Below are 18,265 nucleotides of genomic sequence, written 5' to 3'. Positions count from 1 at the left end.
TGCTTTTATATCTTTTTTTAATGCAAGTATATTTTCCATCATTTTGTGAAGACTCAGTTGCAGGAAGGGAAAGATGAGGAAAGTAACCACAGCCAGAGGTAGAGGGGAAGCTTTCTTTCAATGCCTTATTTCAGCCTTTTGGGGTTTAGCTACTTGGAGAAAGCTGTAGTCATTTTTTTGGGTTATGGGGTGGTCCTGCTTAGCTAAGGCTGAGCTACAGGAGCCAACCCATCAAATGAAGCTCCTGGCAAGGTCCTACAGCCAAAAGTCCTTTTTTCTTGTGGCTCACTTTGACAAACATTGACAAGTTTGTCTGTCAGGCTCTGCAGCTCTCACATGTCCCCTTGGCACAGGTGGTGTTGGGCTCTTTTTTTGGTTTTAGAGTGGAAGATCTCTGTGAGTCTGGAAGATTAATAGGACTTAACATCATTGTTTATGCTATTTCTGCTTGTTAGTGCTTGTCCCAGATATTCCTGTGTCCTTGGTGGACCAAAAGAAGTCCCAGTCAGCCTGTGGGGCTCTTCCAACCTAATTTTTTAGGATTCTAGAAGTGCACATAGCAGAGATGTGCGAGCCCTTTGTTCTCCGTGTCTTTGTCATTCCTGCAAGGCACCCCAAAACCTGCTGCTAGCACTGAGTTAATCTCCATATTTTTCCTCTTGCCCAAGGATTAAGGATGTCCCAATGTCTCTCCCAAGCAAAAGGTCTTCCAAGCAAAGTAAAATGGGATTCTGTAAGAATATGGCAAAGGTATGAGACATCATTGTGGTTGTGGGTCTCAGATTCAGTGAAAGGAAGAAACTGAGAGTTTCTATCCAGGCAGAAGCCTGGGAAAGAGCTGGAGAAGAATGTAAATAGTTCTCTATCTCTCTTGTTTTTCACATTGTTTATAGTTAAGTTCTATCACTGTGCGTCAAGCACTCTGCACCAATGGTTTGGGTTGTTTTCCCTTCAGGACCAATGGAGTTGGTCCTCACAAAGCTCTGTAATAAAAGAGCAGTGTATTTTGAATAAACCAGAGTTTTACTCTCAGCAGCCTTCTGAGCAGAGTCTCTTCATTCCTGTCCTGCCTCGACAGCGACATCTGGTTATCTGGAAAATTCCTTATTTGCTGTGTCAGTTCTGTGACTGGTGATGTGTAACTTATCCTGGAAATTCCTGGTTTTTCATGGCCAGTGCCACTACACTTACTGTCTGGTTTGGTTTTTATGAAGAAGGGGTGCTGGGTACTCTTCCATCTGCACACACCTCATTAGCAAGTCCTAGGTCCTTTGGGATCTCAGGCCTGTCTTAACAAATACTCTTGTTTCAGAAGGCATTTCTGATGCTCCTCAGTTGGGTTTTATGGTAATATCTTAAATCTGTAAGTGCCTTTCTGAGTCCCAGTGTTGGAATAGTTAGTATCCAAGTAATCCTGTAGCAGGTATTAAAAACTGCTCTATTGTTTCCAGCTAACTCAAGATTTTTTTGGGATTCTGCCTTGGTTTTTATATAGGCTGGCAGAGCAATACAGGTTTTCAGTGATTTGTTAACACACAAGCAACAAAACTTGCAGTAATGAATCACATATCTTTGTTTCTGCTGCAGTCATTTAGGGGGGAAATGAGTAACTTAAGTAAATTGTTTTGAGTAGCCTGAAAAATGAAGTCTGACAGTGTGAGACTGTCTGAGCTTTGTAAGGAGGGGCCCCAAAACTCAGACGTTTTACAGGTTAGTTTACTGTTGGAACTTATACAAGGTATTTTTGTTTGGTTTTAAGTTACCTTTATGACAGTCTCTGTCATGATTAGCTGTGTTGTCTCTCAGAGTTGTCCTTTACTTGCTGATCCTCTCAGCCTCACCACTGACCCAGCCCCTTGATGGGGAATGTAATGTTTTCCCTTTTTCCTTATGAATTCTGCCCTTTCAGCAGTCCTGTAATGGATTTTGGGTACTGGTACAGTTTTGTCACTTCTGTATCTATATCCTGGATATCTAGAATTCCTGCTTAAGTTACAGAGTTGCTTTCTCTTCCTTCACATGATCCTTACATCTGAAAAGCCAAACCAGCACTTGTGGAATTGCTTCTTCAGTAAGGCAGTTAATGACAGGTACAAAAGTTGTTTGTGTTCTTGTTAGTGATTTCCTGGCCTGGTGGCAGGGGAAGGAGAGGAGGATGGGCTGATGGCTAAATACAGAAAGTCTAAAGTGTGCCCAATGAGTCCTCTGTTTATCCCAGAGGATGAGTGATGTGTCTGTGTCATTGTTGTCAGGCCCTGACCAGATAAAAGGTATGCTGATAACTAATAACCTTTAAAAGCTCTGGAGGAAAAGAGGATCTGGATGTGGAGGCTATGCCCTCTGAAGTCAGAGATGGACAAAGCCATGATGGATTTAGTGCCAAGGAGAGAGGAGTTACCAGGAGACCCTGCAGACCTATATATTCCTTCTTCTGCATTTCCCATGGTAGGAGTTGAGGGAACAGAAGTGAGGCTGATGTCTCTGTGTTTGATAGATAGCCACAAAATTGTGGTGGGTGACAGAATTTTCTGACATGTCCACTTAAAAGTGGGAACATCCAATCACTGTGAAGAGTTTCATATGAGAGAGCCTTGTAGTTAAGAAGGCACAGTCCAGCATACACATATGTAATCCAGGAATTTCTAGGCAGGCAGTGGAGGTGATTTGGACAGCTCTTCCTGATTTTGACAGCATTCAGAGCTGGCAGACTGCTTTTGTCTTGGTGTGTGAGTGGAAATGGTCACATGAAGCTTTCAGGTTGACTGCACTATCTCAGTTAGGTTTGGTGAAAAGCTGGCATTCAGTTCTTGTCCAGTGTCAGCCAAAGACTTGGGGAGAATTCAGAGTGGAACATTAGTATGGAAAAAAAATCTGGGGATAGGGATAAGTTATGAGGCCATGGCATGTGCAGCTTAAAGGAAAGACAGAAGGGAGATATAACTGTCTCAGTAAGCACAAGGAGTCACCATAAAGGAGTCTGAGGCAAGTCATTTTCATCAGTCAGGAACAGCAGAGCAGGTAATGAAATGCCTAAGTGTGCACCAGAGAAAGTTTAGTTGGAATCCAAGGCAGGTTGAATGAATTCCAGTCCCTTTTTCCATGAAGCAGGGGGAATGCTGGTGGGTAGGGGACTCAATGCCATGGGGGAGTTACCAAAAGCTGGACTTTGTGCTTCAGTCAGAAGATGCCATAAATACTGTTCCTAACTGATTCCTTCCTTGTCCAAGGGAGGAAATTTGTGCCAGAGAACTCAAACTCTCCCAGTGCCTCACTCTGAGAGGCAGAGGAAGACTCTGTGGGGTGGTTTTGGGGGCGTCAGGATTATAAAAGCATATTGAGTAACTGCATGTCAGCTGTAAAATCACAGAATGTCCTGAGTGGGAAGGGACCCACAAGGATCATGGAGCCCTGCCCAGGACACCCCAGCAATCCCACCCTGTGCCACCCTGAGAACATTATCCAAACACTCCTGGAGCTCTGGTAGCCTTGGGGCAATGCCCATCCCTTGGGAGCCTGTTCAATGCCTGACTACCCTCTGGTGGAAGAACCTTTTCCCAAAATCCAGCCTAAACTTCTCCTAACACAACTTTGGGTCATTCCCTTGGGTGCTGTCACTGGTCACCAAAATATCAGTGATCCAGGAGTGTGCCAGTAAGGCTGACAGGGTGTGGCAGTTCATGTGCTGCAGCTGCTTGTGAGCGTGGCTGGAACACAAAGGAGCAGCTGTGGCATCCTCTTGTTTGGGATGGATGCTTCATGGAGCAACCACCTGGGGAGAGAACTGCCTTGCTTGTATTTGAACCAGCGTGGTTGATGCAGTGGCTTTGCAGGGGAAGCTATGGAGAATTTTATTGGAATTTCTATTTATTGCATCATTAGCAGCAGTGAAAGCTTTGCACTGTACCAGCAGGCTCCTTTGGTTTATGAAGGGTTTGTAAATCCACTGCTGAGCTCCCGCAGTGCAGCAGAGCCTTGTGTGGGACCCCTGCAAATAAAATCCCAGGAGTGCTCTTTGGATTCATTACCTTGCCACAGGATTGTGTGGAGGTTTGTATCAGAGTCTGTGAGTTAGAAAATATAAGCTATTCAGCATAGATGCTCTAGTTTATGTGTGCACAACCAAGTTAGCCAACAGCCAGGGGGCAGCAGAAGTTGGTGGGCAAGAGATTATGGATGTCTGTGTGAGCGTGTTCTTGTAGCAGGTACCTGACTTGTGCCTCCTCCTTCTGCTGGATGAACACCTCAGTCCTCCTGCTCCTTCTCCCCTTTGAGGCTCTGAATTGAGCTTCTCTGCAGCTCCACACATTGCTGGCTGTGCTTCAGCCCTGGCTTTGCTTCTGCTGATGAAGGAAGGATGTGGAAGCAGGACCCTTTTCCCTGCTAGGCTGAATTAAACTCCTGCAAACTTGTACTTCTTGGAGAACTGAACACCAAGATCAAGCAGAAAACAGTGTGAACTCTTAACAGGCAATGAGGGAGCTGTATTTCTTAATAAAACTGTATACAGCAGTTCCATGGAGACTTAGATATTGGGATTTTTCAGAGTAATGGCTTCACTCACATTCTTGCAGCTCCACTGTCCTGTGTGTTTTCCTGCAGGAGGGTTGGAAGTTTATTCTGCTTCTGAACTTTCCTCTTATTCAGAGAGCATGCAGGACAGAAAAACTGCTGTGTTCCATGGTACCAGGAGCATTGTCAAGGGCAGGGATGGCAGCAGCAGAACCAAGTCTGGAGAGCAGCTCCAGAGGGAGGAGATTGCTCAGCTCTTCCCCCTCCCCATCCCTTTAATTTATCATATGTGTCCTTTTTCCTTAGCATTACTGATTCCTTTTCTTCAGGTTTCCTTCCTGTCGTTCCCTCACTGCACAGAATTTCAAAACACTGATCTGCTCAGAGCCTGCAGGAAGATATTTTCATCCATGGGGCTGAAGTTCAGGTGCAGCCATCTTTACATAACCTTTTTTTAATCGCTCATTAAAGCGGAACAAGTGGCTGGTGATGGGAATGAATTTTTCCCCCTTGCAGGCAACACTGGCTTGCCAAGGTCAGTGAAATCTCCAAAGCTTCTCTCCAATATCAGGTGTGTTATGGACAAATTCAATTGGGGAGGCTAATTATAGATAAATCAATTAACAAGAATTTATTAAGCAAGCAGTATTAAGCAAAAGAACAGCGCTGGGCGACCGGGGAGCCTCTGCTCTGCCACGGCAACCTTCCCCCTTTGACCTTTTTGTTTTTTTAGTCCCCTTTATTTTTTTTTTTTTCCAGTTGATGTATTTTCTCTCAATGCACTCTGCGCCGGTGCAATTGGTTGCTGGGGGGTCTTTTTTTCTGCCCTTGGTGGTCATAGGAACGAAGGCTCCTCATCTTCCTCGCAGATTGTCCTTAGCCTAAAAGTTAACTTGTATATAATTAGTTACACAGTCTTCTATGCTAGTAGCATTTCCTACTCAGTTCAAATTGTTATCTCCTTTAACGCTCATTTTGATGAACAAAGACCTTTTTATTTATTACAAGGTCTGCTGGGATTGCACTGCTGTTGACAGATGGACATTTTGAACCTGGCTGCTACAGATTCACTTAGGCAGAAGGGGGAAAGTGTGAACAGGAAAGCATGTGGAAGATTGGATTTTTCTCATGTGAAAATAGCTCCCATTTCTTTCATTTCTTTATTATTTTTTAAGGTAAAGAGAAGCAATGGTCCAGGCTGGGTTTGGCATTTCCTCCTGCCCATTTTCATTCCTCCTGTTGTTGGCAGCTCTGAACATCTTTAGAGCTGTGTCTTTGAGTGGGTTTTACCAAATAATGCAGTAATTACATTTGGGGGCTCTTTGTAGGCTGTGTCCAGAGCAGGCTGAACTTCATCTTGGAAAACCCAGTGCTTTAGATCTATTGTCCATGGAAGAAACCTTTCAGCATAATCATCCCCCCACAAAGAATTAGTTTTTTAACTCTTCAATCTTCCCAAACAAAAAGCCTTTAGAAACTTTCCCCTTCCTTTTTTTCTGGCAGTAATTCAGTGCCTGTGCAAACACTTCAGCTTACTCACAAATACATTAAATTTTTTTGGATGGACGAGGTTGCTCAAGGATGTAGGGAGATATATAGTGTTTTCCCCTTTCTTTTTCTTCCTGTCATAGTTGTATATGCAACTTGACAAGAGATCCTGGCAACCTCCCTCTCCAGAACAGTAAACAGAGCCAGTGCTGCAGTAGTTTGCAGATAAATAATGTATTACAGCCTGTCAAATAAAGCTTTGAGCAAATACCACTTTAAAGGGTCATATATTATGAATCTGAATATTACTTTACAAATAATTATTTCCAGATCCTTTTGATTCTTTATTACGTACAGAGCAGTCTGGGAACAGGTCACCTTTTTCCACTACCCCTAAACCTGATAGAATTAGTATTAGCAAGATTTCTCCCTTGGATGTTTTGTTTTTTTGGTTTTTTTTCCCAGCCTGCAGAAAGAAGCTCAAAGATCATCCCTCAGCACTTCTCTCCCCATCCAAATGTCCTTGAAGATATATTTCTCTTTGCTATTTCAATTAGGAATGTGGCACATATATATTTATTTACTTGAGATCCTTGCTTTGAGATTGTAGGGAATGCATCATCTGTTTGATTGGTTTTTAGGAGAAACCTTCCTAGAAATTTAGGAGCCTCCTAAAATATAGCTGGATATTTAGCTAATGTGAGTGTTTGAAGAGGATAGGAAGTATATCCTTTTGGCATTGCTTTAGGAAAAGTCTGAGCTGTGTTTTCATCGTGCTGGCTCCAGTTACAACTGGGTGTTTCCCTCCTGCACTGATGGGATTTGGTGGATCCCAAATGCTGTTTGTGCCTGTGCCAAGTGCAAGGGCCCAGAGGTTATTTTAGCCGTTTTCTTCTTCAGCAAACAAAGCAAGAGACACAAGCCACCAGTGTGTGTCCAGTCCAAAAATGCCAGGTTAGGAAGGAGGGGCATAATCAATTTATCCCACTTTTCCATGGGAGGTTTTGACAGCCACTTGTGATTGTCTGGTGATGCTGAGCCCTCTCTGAGGGCTCTGGTGTCCCCTCCCAGCTGCAGAGCAGGGGCTGCTCTCTTGGGCCCAGCTGGGTCTGGTGGCAGCAATCAAAAAACATTGCTCCTCCTTTTTTAAGCAGTTTTGTAAACTCCCATTCTCTGCTTAGAGGGGATATTTGTTAGCTTATGGCCTTTTCTGACACAGAGATAGGCAACTGAGAACTCAGAAATAACCAAGAAATGTTTTAAAAACTTTTATTCTACTTTGAGTCTCATGTGAAGAGTAAAACAATACAGATGTTATGAGGCACACCATCACAATTGAAAGCCAACTATTTTCTATTTACAATAAATTATAAACATTTCTTAATCTATCAATTTTTACCTCACAATGCTTTAAATACCTTAAATAATCTAAAATTACCTTTCAAAAGTTCTACTACAATGCATCTTTCATAGTTCTATTTCTCCAAAGTATCTGATCTTATTTACAAAACCATCCTTTAAAACTTGTTTCTAATTCCATTTCTCTCGCAACAATGTCTGTCCTATTCCATGACATTTCTAAGTCAACAGTTCGTATCTCAAAGTTTACATACAAATACATACTGTGTAAATCTTATATCATACTTTGAAAATTCTCTATAAATCCATTTCCCACAGATTTTAGCACTGGAGTTTTAGGTAGAATCTTCCCCTATTAACACTATTAATTATGACAAATTTACTGAAGAGGAAGGAGAGTCAGTTGGGAAGTGAAACCTTCCCCTGAAAGCGTGTGGTACCCAAACTTGGCCTTTTTCTGGCCAAGTGGAGCTGCTTCATTTCCCACTGGTGAGCCTTGCTGCCAGAAGGAGAGATGGAAGGAAACCAATGTCTGCATTTAGGAACTACCAGCAGGTTTTATTTTTTCACCAGGATGTTTCTTGTGTTGGTGTCTCTGAATTGGTTTGGGCTGGATGCTCCTCAGAGCCTGGGATTTGATTTCCTGCAGGGGAAGATGGATTGAGTTATTGGAGGAAAAAAACAATGAAGCAGGAAAAGATATGATGGGTCTGTTGTTTTATGATGGCTCCTTGTATTACCTTTCCATAAAGTTGTGCAATTAAGGAGCTGTAGAAGCTGGGGAAATTGCTTATTTGTCCTCTGCTCTCCTCATGTGAGAAAGCCTTTTTCTCAGAAGGAAGGAGAGTGGGGTTATTTGAACAAATCTAGGAATTTCATCTTATAGAGGAGCAGGAATATGCTCATCCTTCAGGTTTTGGGGGGGAGTTTGGGACTCTTTAACGTGTGTATAAAGTTAAGGGTAGGCTTTTAAATAACAAAAAAAAAAATCAGGGAGTACCCTGCTGTGTATTTGGACTGGCTACTGGGACTGGGCTAGCAAAGCTGGTGAAGTCAAAGGCTGCACCCCATTTCTGCTGCCTTCTTCCCCTCCTATAGGATTTCAGAATAGCCTGGGTTGGAAGAGATCTTAAAGCTCATCTCATTCCACCCCCTGCCATAGGCAGGGACACTTTTCACTGTCCAAGACTGCTCCAAGCTCTGTCCAACCTGCCTTTGGACACTTCCAGGGATCCAGGGGCAGCCACAGCTTCTCCTGGCACCCTGTGCCAGGGCCTGCCCACCCTCACAGGGAACAATTCCTTCTTTATACCCAATCTAAACCTCCCTTCTTTTAGTTTGAAGCCATTCCCTTCTGTCCTGTCACTACAGTTCCTGCAGAACTGTTCCGTAAATGCCTTGGAATTCCTTTCACATCACTTGGCTTTGAATGAATTTTAAAACACAGCCTTTTTATATTTCAAGCTAATTTCTTCAGCACCTCAGGTGTCCTGGCCTGCAGGAAGAACACTGACCAGCATTCTCTCCTCTTTTCTCCTTGCCTCGTGCAGATGCAGAATCCACTGCTGGCACCAAGTGGCTGCCAGTGGAAGCTGCTCCGGAGGTGTTGGACTCGCTGGCCCATTGTGTGTGTGATTTTGGGATGGGGTAGGACCCCCCCCACCCATCCTCTGTTTGTCCTGGTGGGATGGTGGGAGCACGAGCTGCTCCACCCTCCTCTGGATAATGCTGGGTGAGCACTGCTTTGGCCCTGCTTTTCCTTCTTTAAGATCCATGAAAGGGCACAAGGCTGTCAGAGGACTCGTTTGTTGTAATAAACCCCAGAGTGCTGTGCCCTGCATCCCCTCCTTGTAGGGTGTGGGGTTATTTCCCCCCAGTGAACAGAAAAATAACCTGTAGAGTGTCATCCTGTGCATGGAGGCAGATAATTGTAATTACCTGGGAATGGACACTGTTTTTCCTGCTTTTTCAAATACCAAAAGAATTTTTACACTTAACACTGTTTGTAGACTGTGTATTGAGTACTGAAAGACAAATTCCTGTAGGCTTTGCACCCTCCTTCATTTCCAAGTGGTGAGTTGTGCTTGGCTAGAAGATATTCCGGAGGGTAGAGAAACATGGATGTACCTCTGCTCCCAGGAAAGGGGGTGTCAGGGGTAGCTGGGGGTTTTCTTTCATCAGGAATCAATGGGTTTCCACTCACAAATCCTTTGAAGCCCAGTTTCTTTATGGATCAACACAATCTCTGACACAGCAGAAAAAAAAAAACAGAATTCCCTCCCTGAAATTTCTCTTAAAATGACATGGCATGCTTATCCCTTCTGTAATTAATTTAAGTGCATCTGACAACAGCTTGGAGTCAAAGAGTTGAACTTCCTTTATCCCTCACTGTGATGCTGTTGCTTTTGCTCAGTTCAGTGGTGGTTCTGTTGGAATTTGGGAACTGGATGTGGACCAGCTCTCACTTCCCAGCCCCTTTCTGGGCTGACCTTTGCAATGAGCACCACTGTATGTGACAGTGGGCATCTGAGTGTTCTGGTTTGTTGTTAGAAATATTCATTTCAAAGTGAGATAAATAATAAGCAGCACAAATTCCATAGTTTCCAGACTTTTTAAATTAAATTCCATAGTTTTCAGGCTTTTTATTTCTTGTGAATACTTTTGTGGTGTATCAGTAGAAAAATGAAAAGTATTTAAATTTTTCCTTTCTGGTCTTTTCTGCATCTGGTAATACAAAACAGATCACAATCTGAAGGTTTAGTTCAAAAAAAAACTGCAAGGAGTTGGTTCTTTATTTCCCCATCTGCAGGGCGCTGTGCTTGCTTGTGTTACTCCATGGAGCTGCCCAATGCTTGATCCTTAATGCAGGGCAGGGGGAGAGGGGACTGATGGGCTTTCAGACACCAGCTTGAGATTTTCTAAGCATAGGCACCTCTCAGGAGGTTGATCTGAGATATTTGGACCCATTTCCTAGCCTTTAATTAAAGATGCTACCTAAAGCTCTGCTAAAACTTGGGATATTTTAAGGTTGTTGGTAGAAATATGCTGATTTATGTCTTTGGGGATGAAATTAGGAATATTACAGCAGAAGAAAGCATCAGTGCAGCTTTTGAAGCAGCACTGATAGCAAATTTTTGTGTCCCAAGGGCATTTTCTTTGCATTCTTTAGGCATGACAGAAATGACTACTTTTGCTTTTTAATGAAGAACGATTCCAACAAATGAGTTTTCCCTCTCCTTTCCCAAGCACAGGAGAATGGGAGAGGCCCACGTTTTGCATCATGAGTGATTCCCAAAGCCTGTATCAGATGACAGTAAAAATAACCATTTTTTCCCCCAAAACTGTGTGTGGGCCACTCAGGTGAAAGCACAAGGGGGCCGAGGAGCAGAATTTCTCCATTTGGGATCTGCCTCCTGACAGAGTCACCCATACAAATCCCTCCAGCCTTGGTGCTCCACTTTTCAGGAGTCCCTTGGTTTCCCACTGGGAAAAGCAGCCAAAATCTAGTTGATATGGTAATAATTAAAAATTCATTAGCACCAAAGAGCAGCTGAGTCTGGAATGGTCAACTCAGCAGGCAGCAAAATGTCAATCATTGGTACCAAGTTGTTCCCCATGAGTTTAAAAATTATTTTTGTTGTTTAATGTCATCTTCTGGCTTGTGACCAGCTGGAGTATTGGTCTTGTGTTTCCTGGTAAATTTGAAGGGATATAATCTATCCCAAGTGCTGGGATCTGTGAAGCTGGGTGAAGTTTAATGTTGATGCTTGTAGATTCACAGAGGAGGGGGAAAAGGAAAGGATGAAATCCCCATTACTCAGAGGGCAAAGAGCTGGTGCTCCTACCCAGCACCTTCCCAAGCTGGGGAATGGCTCTTCCCTCCTTCCCTGCAGTGGAAGCCGGGAGACAAACTTCTGCAGGAGAGGTGGATTACTGGAGAAAACCCTTCTCTGCCCAAGGGCTTTTTGGAAGTTCTACAGGGGCCTCACAGCAGCATTTGTGGGAGTCAGGGACCGGAAGGGTCTGAGGATGAGGAGAACTTTGGGAAGGTGAAGTCTGGAGACATCCATGAACTTTTCTTTGCTGAGACACTGGTACAGGCCTTGGGGCAGAGAGGAGTAAAATTAAAGACCTTTGCAAGACTTCTCTTTGGTTTATTAATCACTGTCCCTGTTTAGAGCAGCCATGGAGCCACTCATTAGCCCAGTCCTGTGTGATAAAGCTGGGAGGGATTTCTGAGTTCTGTTTTCTTCCTTTATTCTTCTTTCTTTTCCCCGGGGATTTCTCCCTTCCAGCTCACAGCTGCACGTTATCTCTGTTTCTTCAGGAAGGTCCCAATTTCAACAGGTGTCCTCACACTGGTGCACCATTAAATGGTGTGGTTTTTGTTTCTTAAACTTTTGTTAAGGTTGGGATTGAAGTGCTTGAGATGGTATTTTGTATTTAGATTTAGATGCTTACTTTTATTTATATTGTAAGTTGTGAGTTTTATAGTATTTTATTAATAAGTTATAAAATATTTAATTATTTTTATATAAGGCTTTTTAATGTTAAACTATTTAATTAAGAAATTATACTTGAATTATTTTTACTTTTAATTTAATAACTAATTACTTGAAGTCTGCAATGCGGACTTGTTTAATTATACACTGCTACTTAAATTTATGAAGAAGAAGGTGAAGAAAAACATTTAGCTACCATCTTAAAACTTTTATTTTGTTTCATATATATTGTTATATTTTAAAATTTTAAACTCTTAAGTTTTCTACTCTGTGATATTACACACTTCTAATTAAACTACACTCATAATCTTAGTGCTATCATTCAATTTTGGAAGCCTTCTCTACAGCCTCAGGTCAAATGAAAATTCACCTGAAAGGAGGCTGTGCTCAGCTGGGGTTGGTCTCTTTCTCCAGGCAGCACTGGGAGAACCAGAGGACACGGTGTTAAGCTGCACCAAGGGAATATAGGTTGGGTATCAGGAGAAAGTTTTTTACAGAAAGGGTGATGAAGTTTTGGAATGGCTGCCCAGGGAGGTGGTGGAGTCACCATCCCTGGATGTGTTAAAAACAGACTGGATGTGGCACTGGGGGCCAGGGTTTAGTTGAGGTGTTGGGGTTGGGTTGGACTCGATGATCTTGGAGGTCTCTTGCAACCTAGTCATTCTGTGAATTCTGTGAAATGCAGTGTTCTCTTGGGGGTTACAGTCTGTTAGTACAGAAAGCCTGAAATTCTCAGCATCCAGGACTCCAACAAAGGCTTCTCCCAAGAGCTGTCCAAGGAATTGCACATAGGGCAAATGTGGAGAGACAATCCTGTGGAAAGCAGATCCTAGAACCCATCAGCACTTCTCCTTCACCAGCTTTTCCTGCAATCTTAATTCTTTATGGTGCCCTTTTTATGCTTCATGCCTCAGGTGGAGCTTTGTGGTGCTCCTGGTTTTCATCTCCCTGTTCCCTTTTCCCTCGCAGTTCGAGCGGCATGACCCGGTGGATGGGCGGATCACGGAGCGGCAGTTCGGGAGCATGCTGCTGGCATACAGCGGGGTGCAGTCCAAGAAGCTCACTGTCATGCTCAAACAGCTCAAGAAGCACTTCCAGGATGGAGAGGTCAGTGGCATTCATGGAAAATTTGGGAAAATTTCTCAGCCCCAGGCTGGGCTGAAAAATGAGTTAAGCAATGCCTATCTTCTTCGGAAGAGCATTCACTCCTTGTTGAGCTGTGGTGGAGAGAGAGGGAAGAGCTGGGAGTGCAGTGGTTGGTGTCCAGTGCAGGCTGTAGGTTTATTCCTTATGAAAATAGATGCTGTAATTTTAAAAATTCAATTTGCTGAATAGCACCCTGGGTCTGGAGCCATAGAACAAACACTGAAGCCATGCTCCCAATTCCTGGCTCGACCTTGGATTCGTTAGCTGCTGTGACCAGGCAGTTTATTATTCAGTTATTAACTTCTGGGAAAAATTACTCACAATTTAGAGAGGACTATGTTTGCAGACCCTACACTCATTAATTCAGTGATAGTCCTTGGAAAAAGATATCCATATCGTAAGATGTGCTTTATCAGGTAAGGCAAGTATGGGCTGAGAAATTATCGAGCATTAGAATTTTACATCTGCCCCTGTAATAAATGTTCTTTTATTAAGCCAGAATGTTCTTTTATTAACTGGGATATAAACAAGCAATTCATCAAAGTGAGAAGGGATGGAAAGTCTTTGGCTGGCTGTTTTGGAGTTGCTTTCTTCTGACATCAGAACCAGAGTTTATTTCATAACTGGTTTAGGTGCCAAATGTGTTATAAAACACAAGTTCTGACCAGAGTCTGCAACTTTTTTTGTTCCTTAATGGGATTCCTACATTAACAGGAATAACTTGATTTCTCCAGGAAAAAGTGCTTAAATGCAATGTGTGTCTAATAGAAAAATATCAGCTCTGGTTTAGAAGTTTGCAAATTGTTGATTCTTTTGCTGTGATTTTTGTGTATATATATATATATATATATATATATATATATATATATATGTATGTATATATGTATAGATATTACTGAACAGTAGCTGGCTGTGTGAGAAAAGAGACAAAGGAATTTCTTTTGGAAGGTTTCCTACAGCAGATGTTTTCTTCCTTTCATGTGTAAGCCAAGACCCTGACATCTGTGCCAGAGGAAGAACTTCTTGTTCTCACCTTATTCCTCATCCCCAAATCAGCCAGATTGTCTTTCTATTTACAGACAGCCAGACTCAAAGCAAATCTTTATCTTCCTTTATTCCAAGGACTTTCAAGGAGAGAAAATGGGCAATAGGACAAAAATTTTATTTGTAAGGAAAAGTATTTGTGAAAAATTCATGATTCCTTACACTGCTGAGGATGAAATGCCCAGACACTGTCCCAGACTCACCCAGCAAGGCTTTTCCTTGGAAGTGCAGTTCTTTTGAGAGAGCTTTCTTATGGAATCTGCCAAACTTTGTCCTCTTTGTCTGATGAAATTACCTTGACTGCACAAGGCAACCCTGGCAGCCTCCAAAACAACAAAACTGAGTTTAATCTAATCTGTAGCTGTTTCCAAGGCTGTTATTCTGCATTCCTGCTTTTGAGAATGATAAGCTTTCTTCTATTAACTGCTAATCTGCTTTCATTATTTTATTTTTCTTGAGGAAAAATCCTATCTTAACCCTGGGTAGGTGAACTTTGTCTATTCAGCAGAGCTGCCACACTCTGTTTTGTCTAACATTTCTTATGAATGTCCTCCCCAAGTTGTACTTACACAGCTGCTTTTCTCCTGGTAAAAAAGACCTGAGTCATCAGCAACATTCAGAACCAATGTATTAGTGCCTCCCGAACTGCTGGAAAACCAAGCTGTCTCTTCAGAAGCCAGTGATTCATGTCATCTCCCACGTGTGCTTCAGGGGCTGGCTGGGTTATTTTTCTGTGGAGATAGCAGGGGGTGGCAGTGAGGTGGAATTCCTTGCTGAACCTGGGTTCCCAGGTGAAAAGCCCTAATTTTTGCAGGTGTTTGAGTTGTTGTGTTACAAGCAGGTAAGTGCTTCTGGAGTCTCCCTGCTTATGTTTTGTGAGGATTACGTGGGTGATGAAGGAATTTGGCTGATCATGAATTAAAAGCTGGAGCTACAAATGTCTTGAAAGATGTGATCATTCATTTGTTGATTTGCCTCATGCTGTTCCAGTCCCTGATTTTTATTTTATTTTGGAAGCTGGAACAGAGTTAACACTGACACCAGCCTCACCTATGGGATTCCTCAAAAACAAAAAATAAATTTCCTAACACTCATGGTATTCTTGCTACAGACATTCAATGGTCTTGTCCACCTGAAAGCCATGATTTGTAGGATACATGTGTGCACTGGTTTTGTTTTTTCAGCTGGTGAAAGGACCACAAAGGCCAGGTTGGGTGGGGCTGGGAGCATCCTGGGATAATGGAAGGTGTCACTGCCCATGGGACACCATGGAATGAGATGGGCTTTGAGGTCCCTTCCCACCCAAACCATTCCAGGATACTAAACAAGGGTCCATGATGCACAGACAACAGTGCTCCTGGGCCTCGGCATCTGCCATTTTGGGAATTCCAGGGAAATACAAACTTTATGGCTCTTTGCTTAGAACCCTACAAACCCCAGATGTCCCAGATAGAGCAGGCAGATCTCAGCACAAAGTCTTCTGCTGGCCTGGAAGTGGCCACACACCTCATGATTCCTCCAGGCTTTCCACTCTCCCAGTGCCCTACTCCCAGGCAGGGAGGCATCATGATAATTGCAAAGGTATTTTCTCTTGTAGAACCATTGTACAAAACAGAGGGATCTTTGCAGTGCTTCCTGTAGAGGTACCTGATTTACTGGATTATTTTTTTCCCTAGGACAGTATTTAATTTAATTCTGCTGTACATCCTAGTGCTTCTCTCGGGAAGAGGAGCAGGCAGACATTCAAGGAAAGCTTCCTGCAGTGTCACCAGGGATTTCTCCCTTCAGTCAGCTCTGTTGTCTACATGTGCTCTCCCATTTTGCCATCCCATCCTTTTTGGCCCAGATCCATGAGTCCAGGGCTGACAAAGCTGCTGTTGCATGTGTCAGTGCACACGTAGATCATTAGAGCAGGGCCACGTACTCACAGCCAAGATAGGAACAAGCTGCAAATGTCTGTATGGAAAGACTTTTAAAATGTTCTTTTTCTTTCAAAAGACTGGTGGCTTCTTCCCTGATTTTAGAAGTTGTTTGAGCAGAGTTACAGCAGATTGTGTAAATTTATATTTGACAGTACCTGCTGAACACATCCAAGTTGTGGAGCTCTGCTGTGTTCTGCATCTTGGATTTTTAATATCTTGCTCTATCAATCTGTTGTGCCAGGCAGGATAGGAGGAGCCTGAACTCCTCTTGACAAGATGATTTATGTCTCCCAGAGAGGGAGTCTGAGTGGTTATTACTGTGGTGATGATTCACCTCCTCCCTTGGCTCCATGCCGTGGCTCTGCTGCAGGAGCTGGAGGCTCCAGCTCTTGTCCCAGTGATGCCTCAAGTTTTAGCTTTTATATTTTTCAGATTCTCTGCTGCTTTAGTGTGTAGGTCTGAGCTTCCTATTAATTATTGGTAAGCTCTCTTCACAGAGCAGGGAGACAAAACAATTCCTTCTCTAGCCGGGGACCCAAATACAAGCACCCAAATCTCAGGCCCAATAGCATAAACGACATGGACTGAAGAGAGAAAAACAAGCAGGATGGGACTGCCTGGGCTAAAGCTGGAATTGGACAATGAATTCAAATGTACAAATGGAGCAAAACTGATCAAAGTGAGAGACCCTGTGAGCAGGTGTCCATTTCGTGACCATTTTGGTTCATCTTGGGTGCAGCCCTGGCTGAGCTCTTGTGCTGCCCAAGGTTGATCCACTGAGGCCTTTTAATAAATCCCTGCTTTATTCTTTAACTCTGCCCAAGCCTCTGTTCTAGGCCAGCCTTCAAAAGGCATCACCAGCCCTGCTGTAGTTGTGCTGGAGCTGCACAGGGTGATAAAATCAGGTGTAGTGTAACCAGGTGGGGTTCCCAGAGTTGTGTTCATCAGCAGTTCTTCTCCTCAGTATCTCAGGTTGTTTTTCCATGACTATCCCAGAACGTGGTTCTCACCTGAGCACATGCTCACTTGGCCCAGGTAGATGGAGCAGACAGAGATCCTGCCTCCAGCAGCAAAGCAAACTGGGACACTTCTGTGCTTTAGTGTCACCTTCTGCCACACTGGGTAAGACATGGATTACCCCTGGGATCCCTGAATCTCCTGGGAGAGACCTCACAGTGCACAGGCTTGTTGAGTTGTTGGGTTTTTTTGGGGGGTTTTTTTTGTTGTTTTTTTTTTTGCCAGGGTTGGGATGAAATGTGTAGATGGTATTTATTCTTTGGACTCAGATGTGTATTAGTTCTTATCTGTATTACAGTCTCACAAACCCTGAGTTCTACAGCACTTCACTCTAACAAACTAAAAATGTAGCTCTATCTCTCTTTACAAGGTCTTTTAAAGATAAGCTGTTTAATAAAGAAATGACACTTAAATTATTTTTGCTTTTAACTTGATAACTAACTACTTGTGACTTGCAATGTAGACTTTTTAATCTAATTACACAATATTCCTTAAACTCATGAAGAAGGTGAAGAAGGACTAGCTTCTGCTCTAAAATTTTTATCTTGCTTTATATTACCATATTTTAAAATCTTAAACTCTAAGTTTTTTACTATGTGATATTACATACTTTTATTCAAACTACACACCTATAGTCTTAGTTTTAGCATTTAACTTTTGAAGATTTTTCTATGGCCTCAGGGTAAATGCAGTGTTCTCTTGGGGGTCAGTGCCTGTCAGCACAGAAAGTCTGAAATTCTCGGTAACCAGGCTTCCAACATGGACTGTTTGATATTGTCATTGCAAGTGTTCAGGCTTCCAAAGAATTTATCAATTCACCTGTTTGCAGTGGCCTCCTGCATCTGAGGTCTGCTCACCTAGAAAATGGTTTTCAGTCCCTTCCCGTTGTGGGACTGGTGGGGTCAGGAAGGGAACAAAAGTACAGATCACAACCCACATCCTCAAGTGCCAAGGCTGATTTTTTGGAGTGTGCAGATGAATTCCCTTCAGGCTACAGCTTCAGGCCAATGAGTCACTGTGTCATTGCCAGGAGTGCTCATGATCTCCTTTTCCCATCACCACATGAGGGTCTTTTCTCTGTCCTAGGGGCTGACTTTTGAGGAGGTGGAGAACTTCTTCACTTTTCTGAAGAACATAAATGACGTGGACACGGCTTTGAGCTTCTACCACATGGCTGGAGCTTCTCTTGATAAAGGTATTAAAACCTGTGGGATGTTCAGGTGCTGAAAGCCTGAGGGAGCACAACTCATGCCATGTCTTTGGGAGTTGGGAAGATGT

The 18,265-nt window shown here is 43.1% G+C and overlaps 1 protein-coding gene across 13 annotated transcripts in view; it reads left to right on the top strand.

The window, feature by feature from the left end:
* The window catches only part of MICU1 (mitochondrial calcium uptake 1), an 88,621-nt gene that overhangs the window by 62,418 nt on the left and 7,938 nt on the right, over nt 1-18,265 (top strand). For all 13 annotated transcript variants that reach the window (XM_077784795.2, XM_085583883.1, XM_077784797.2 and 10 more), the window contains 2 exons: nt 12,828-12,965; nt 18,074-18,182. In XM_077784795.2, coding sequence (XP_077640921.2) covers nt 12,828-12,965; nt 18,074-18,182 — 247 coding nt within the window. The remainder of the gene's footprint in view (nt 1-12,827; nt 12,966-18,073; nt 18,183-18,265) is intronic.

This window comes from Lonchura striata, chromosome 6 (genome assembly GCF_050655825.1).
Source record: "Lonchura striata isolate lonStrDom1 chromosome 6, ASM5065582v1, whole genome shotgun sequence".
NCBI lineage: Eukaryota > Metazoa > Chordata > Aves > Passeriformes > Estrildidae > Lonchura > Lonchura striata.
Note: the sequence above shows the minus strand (reverse complement) of the source record. Positions and strands in the feature narration are given on the sequence as shown.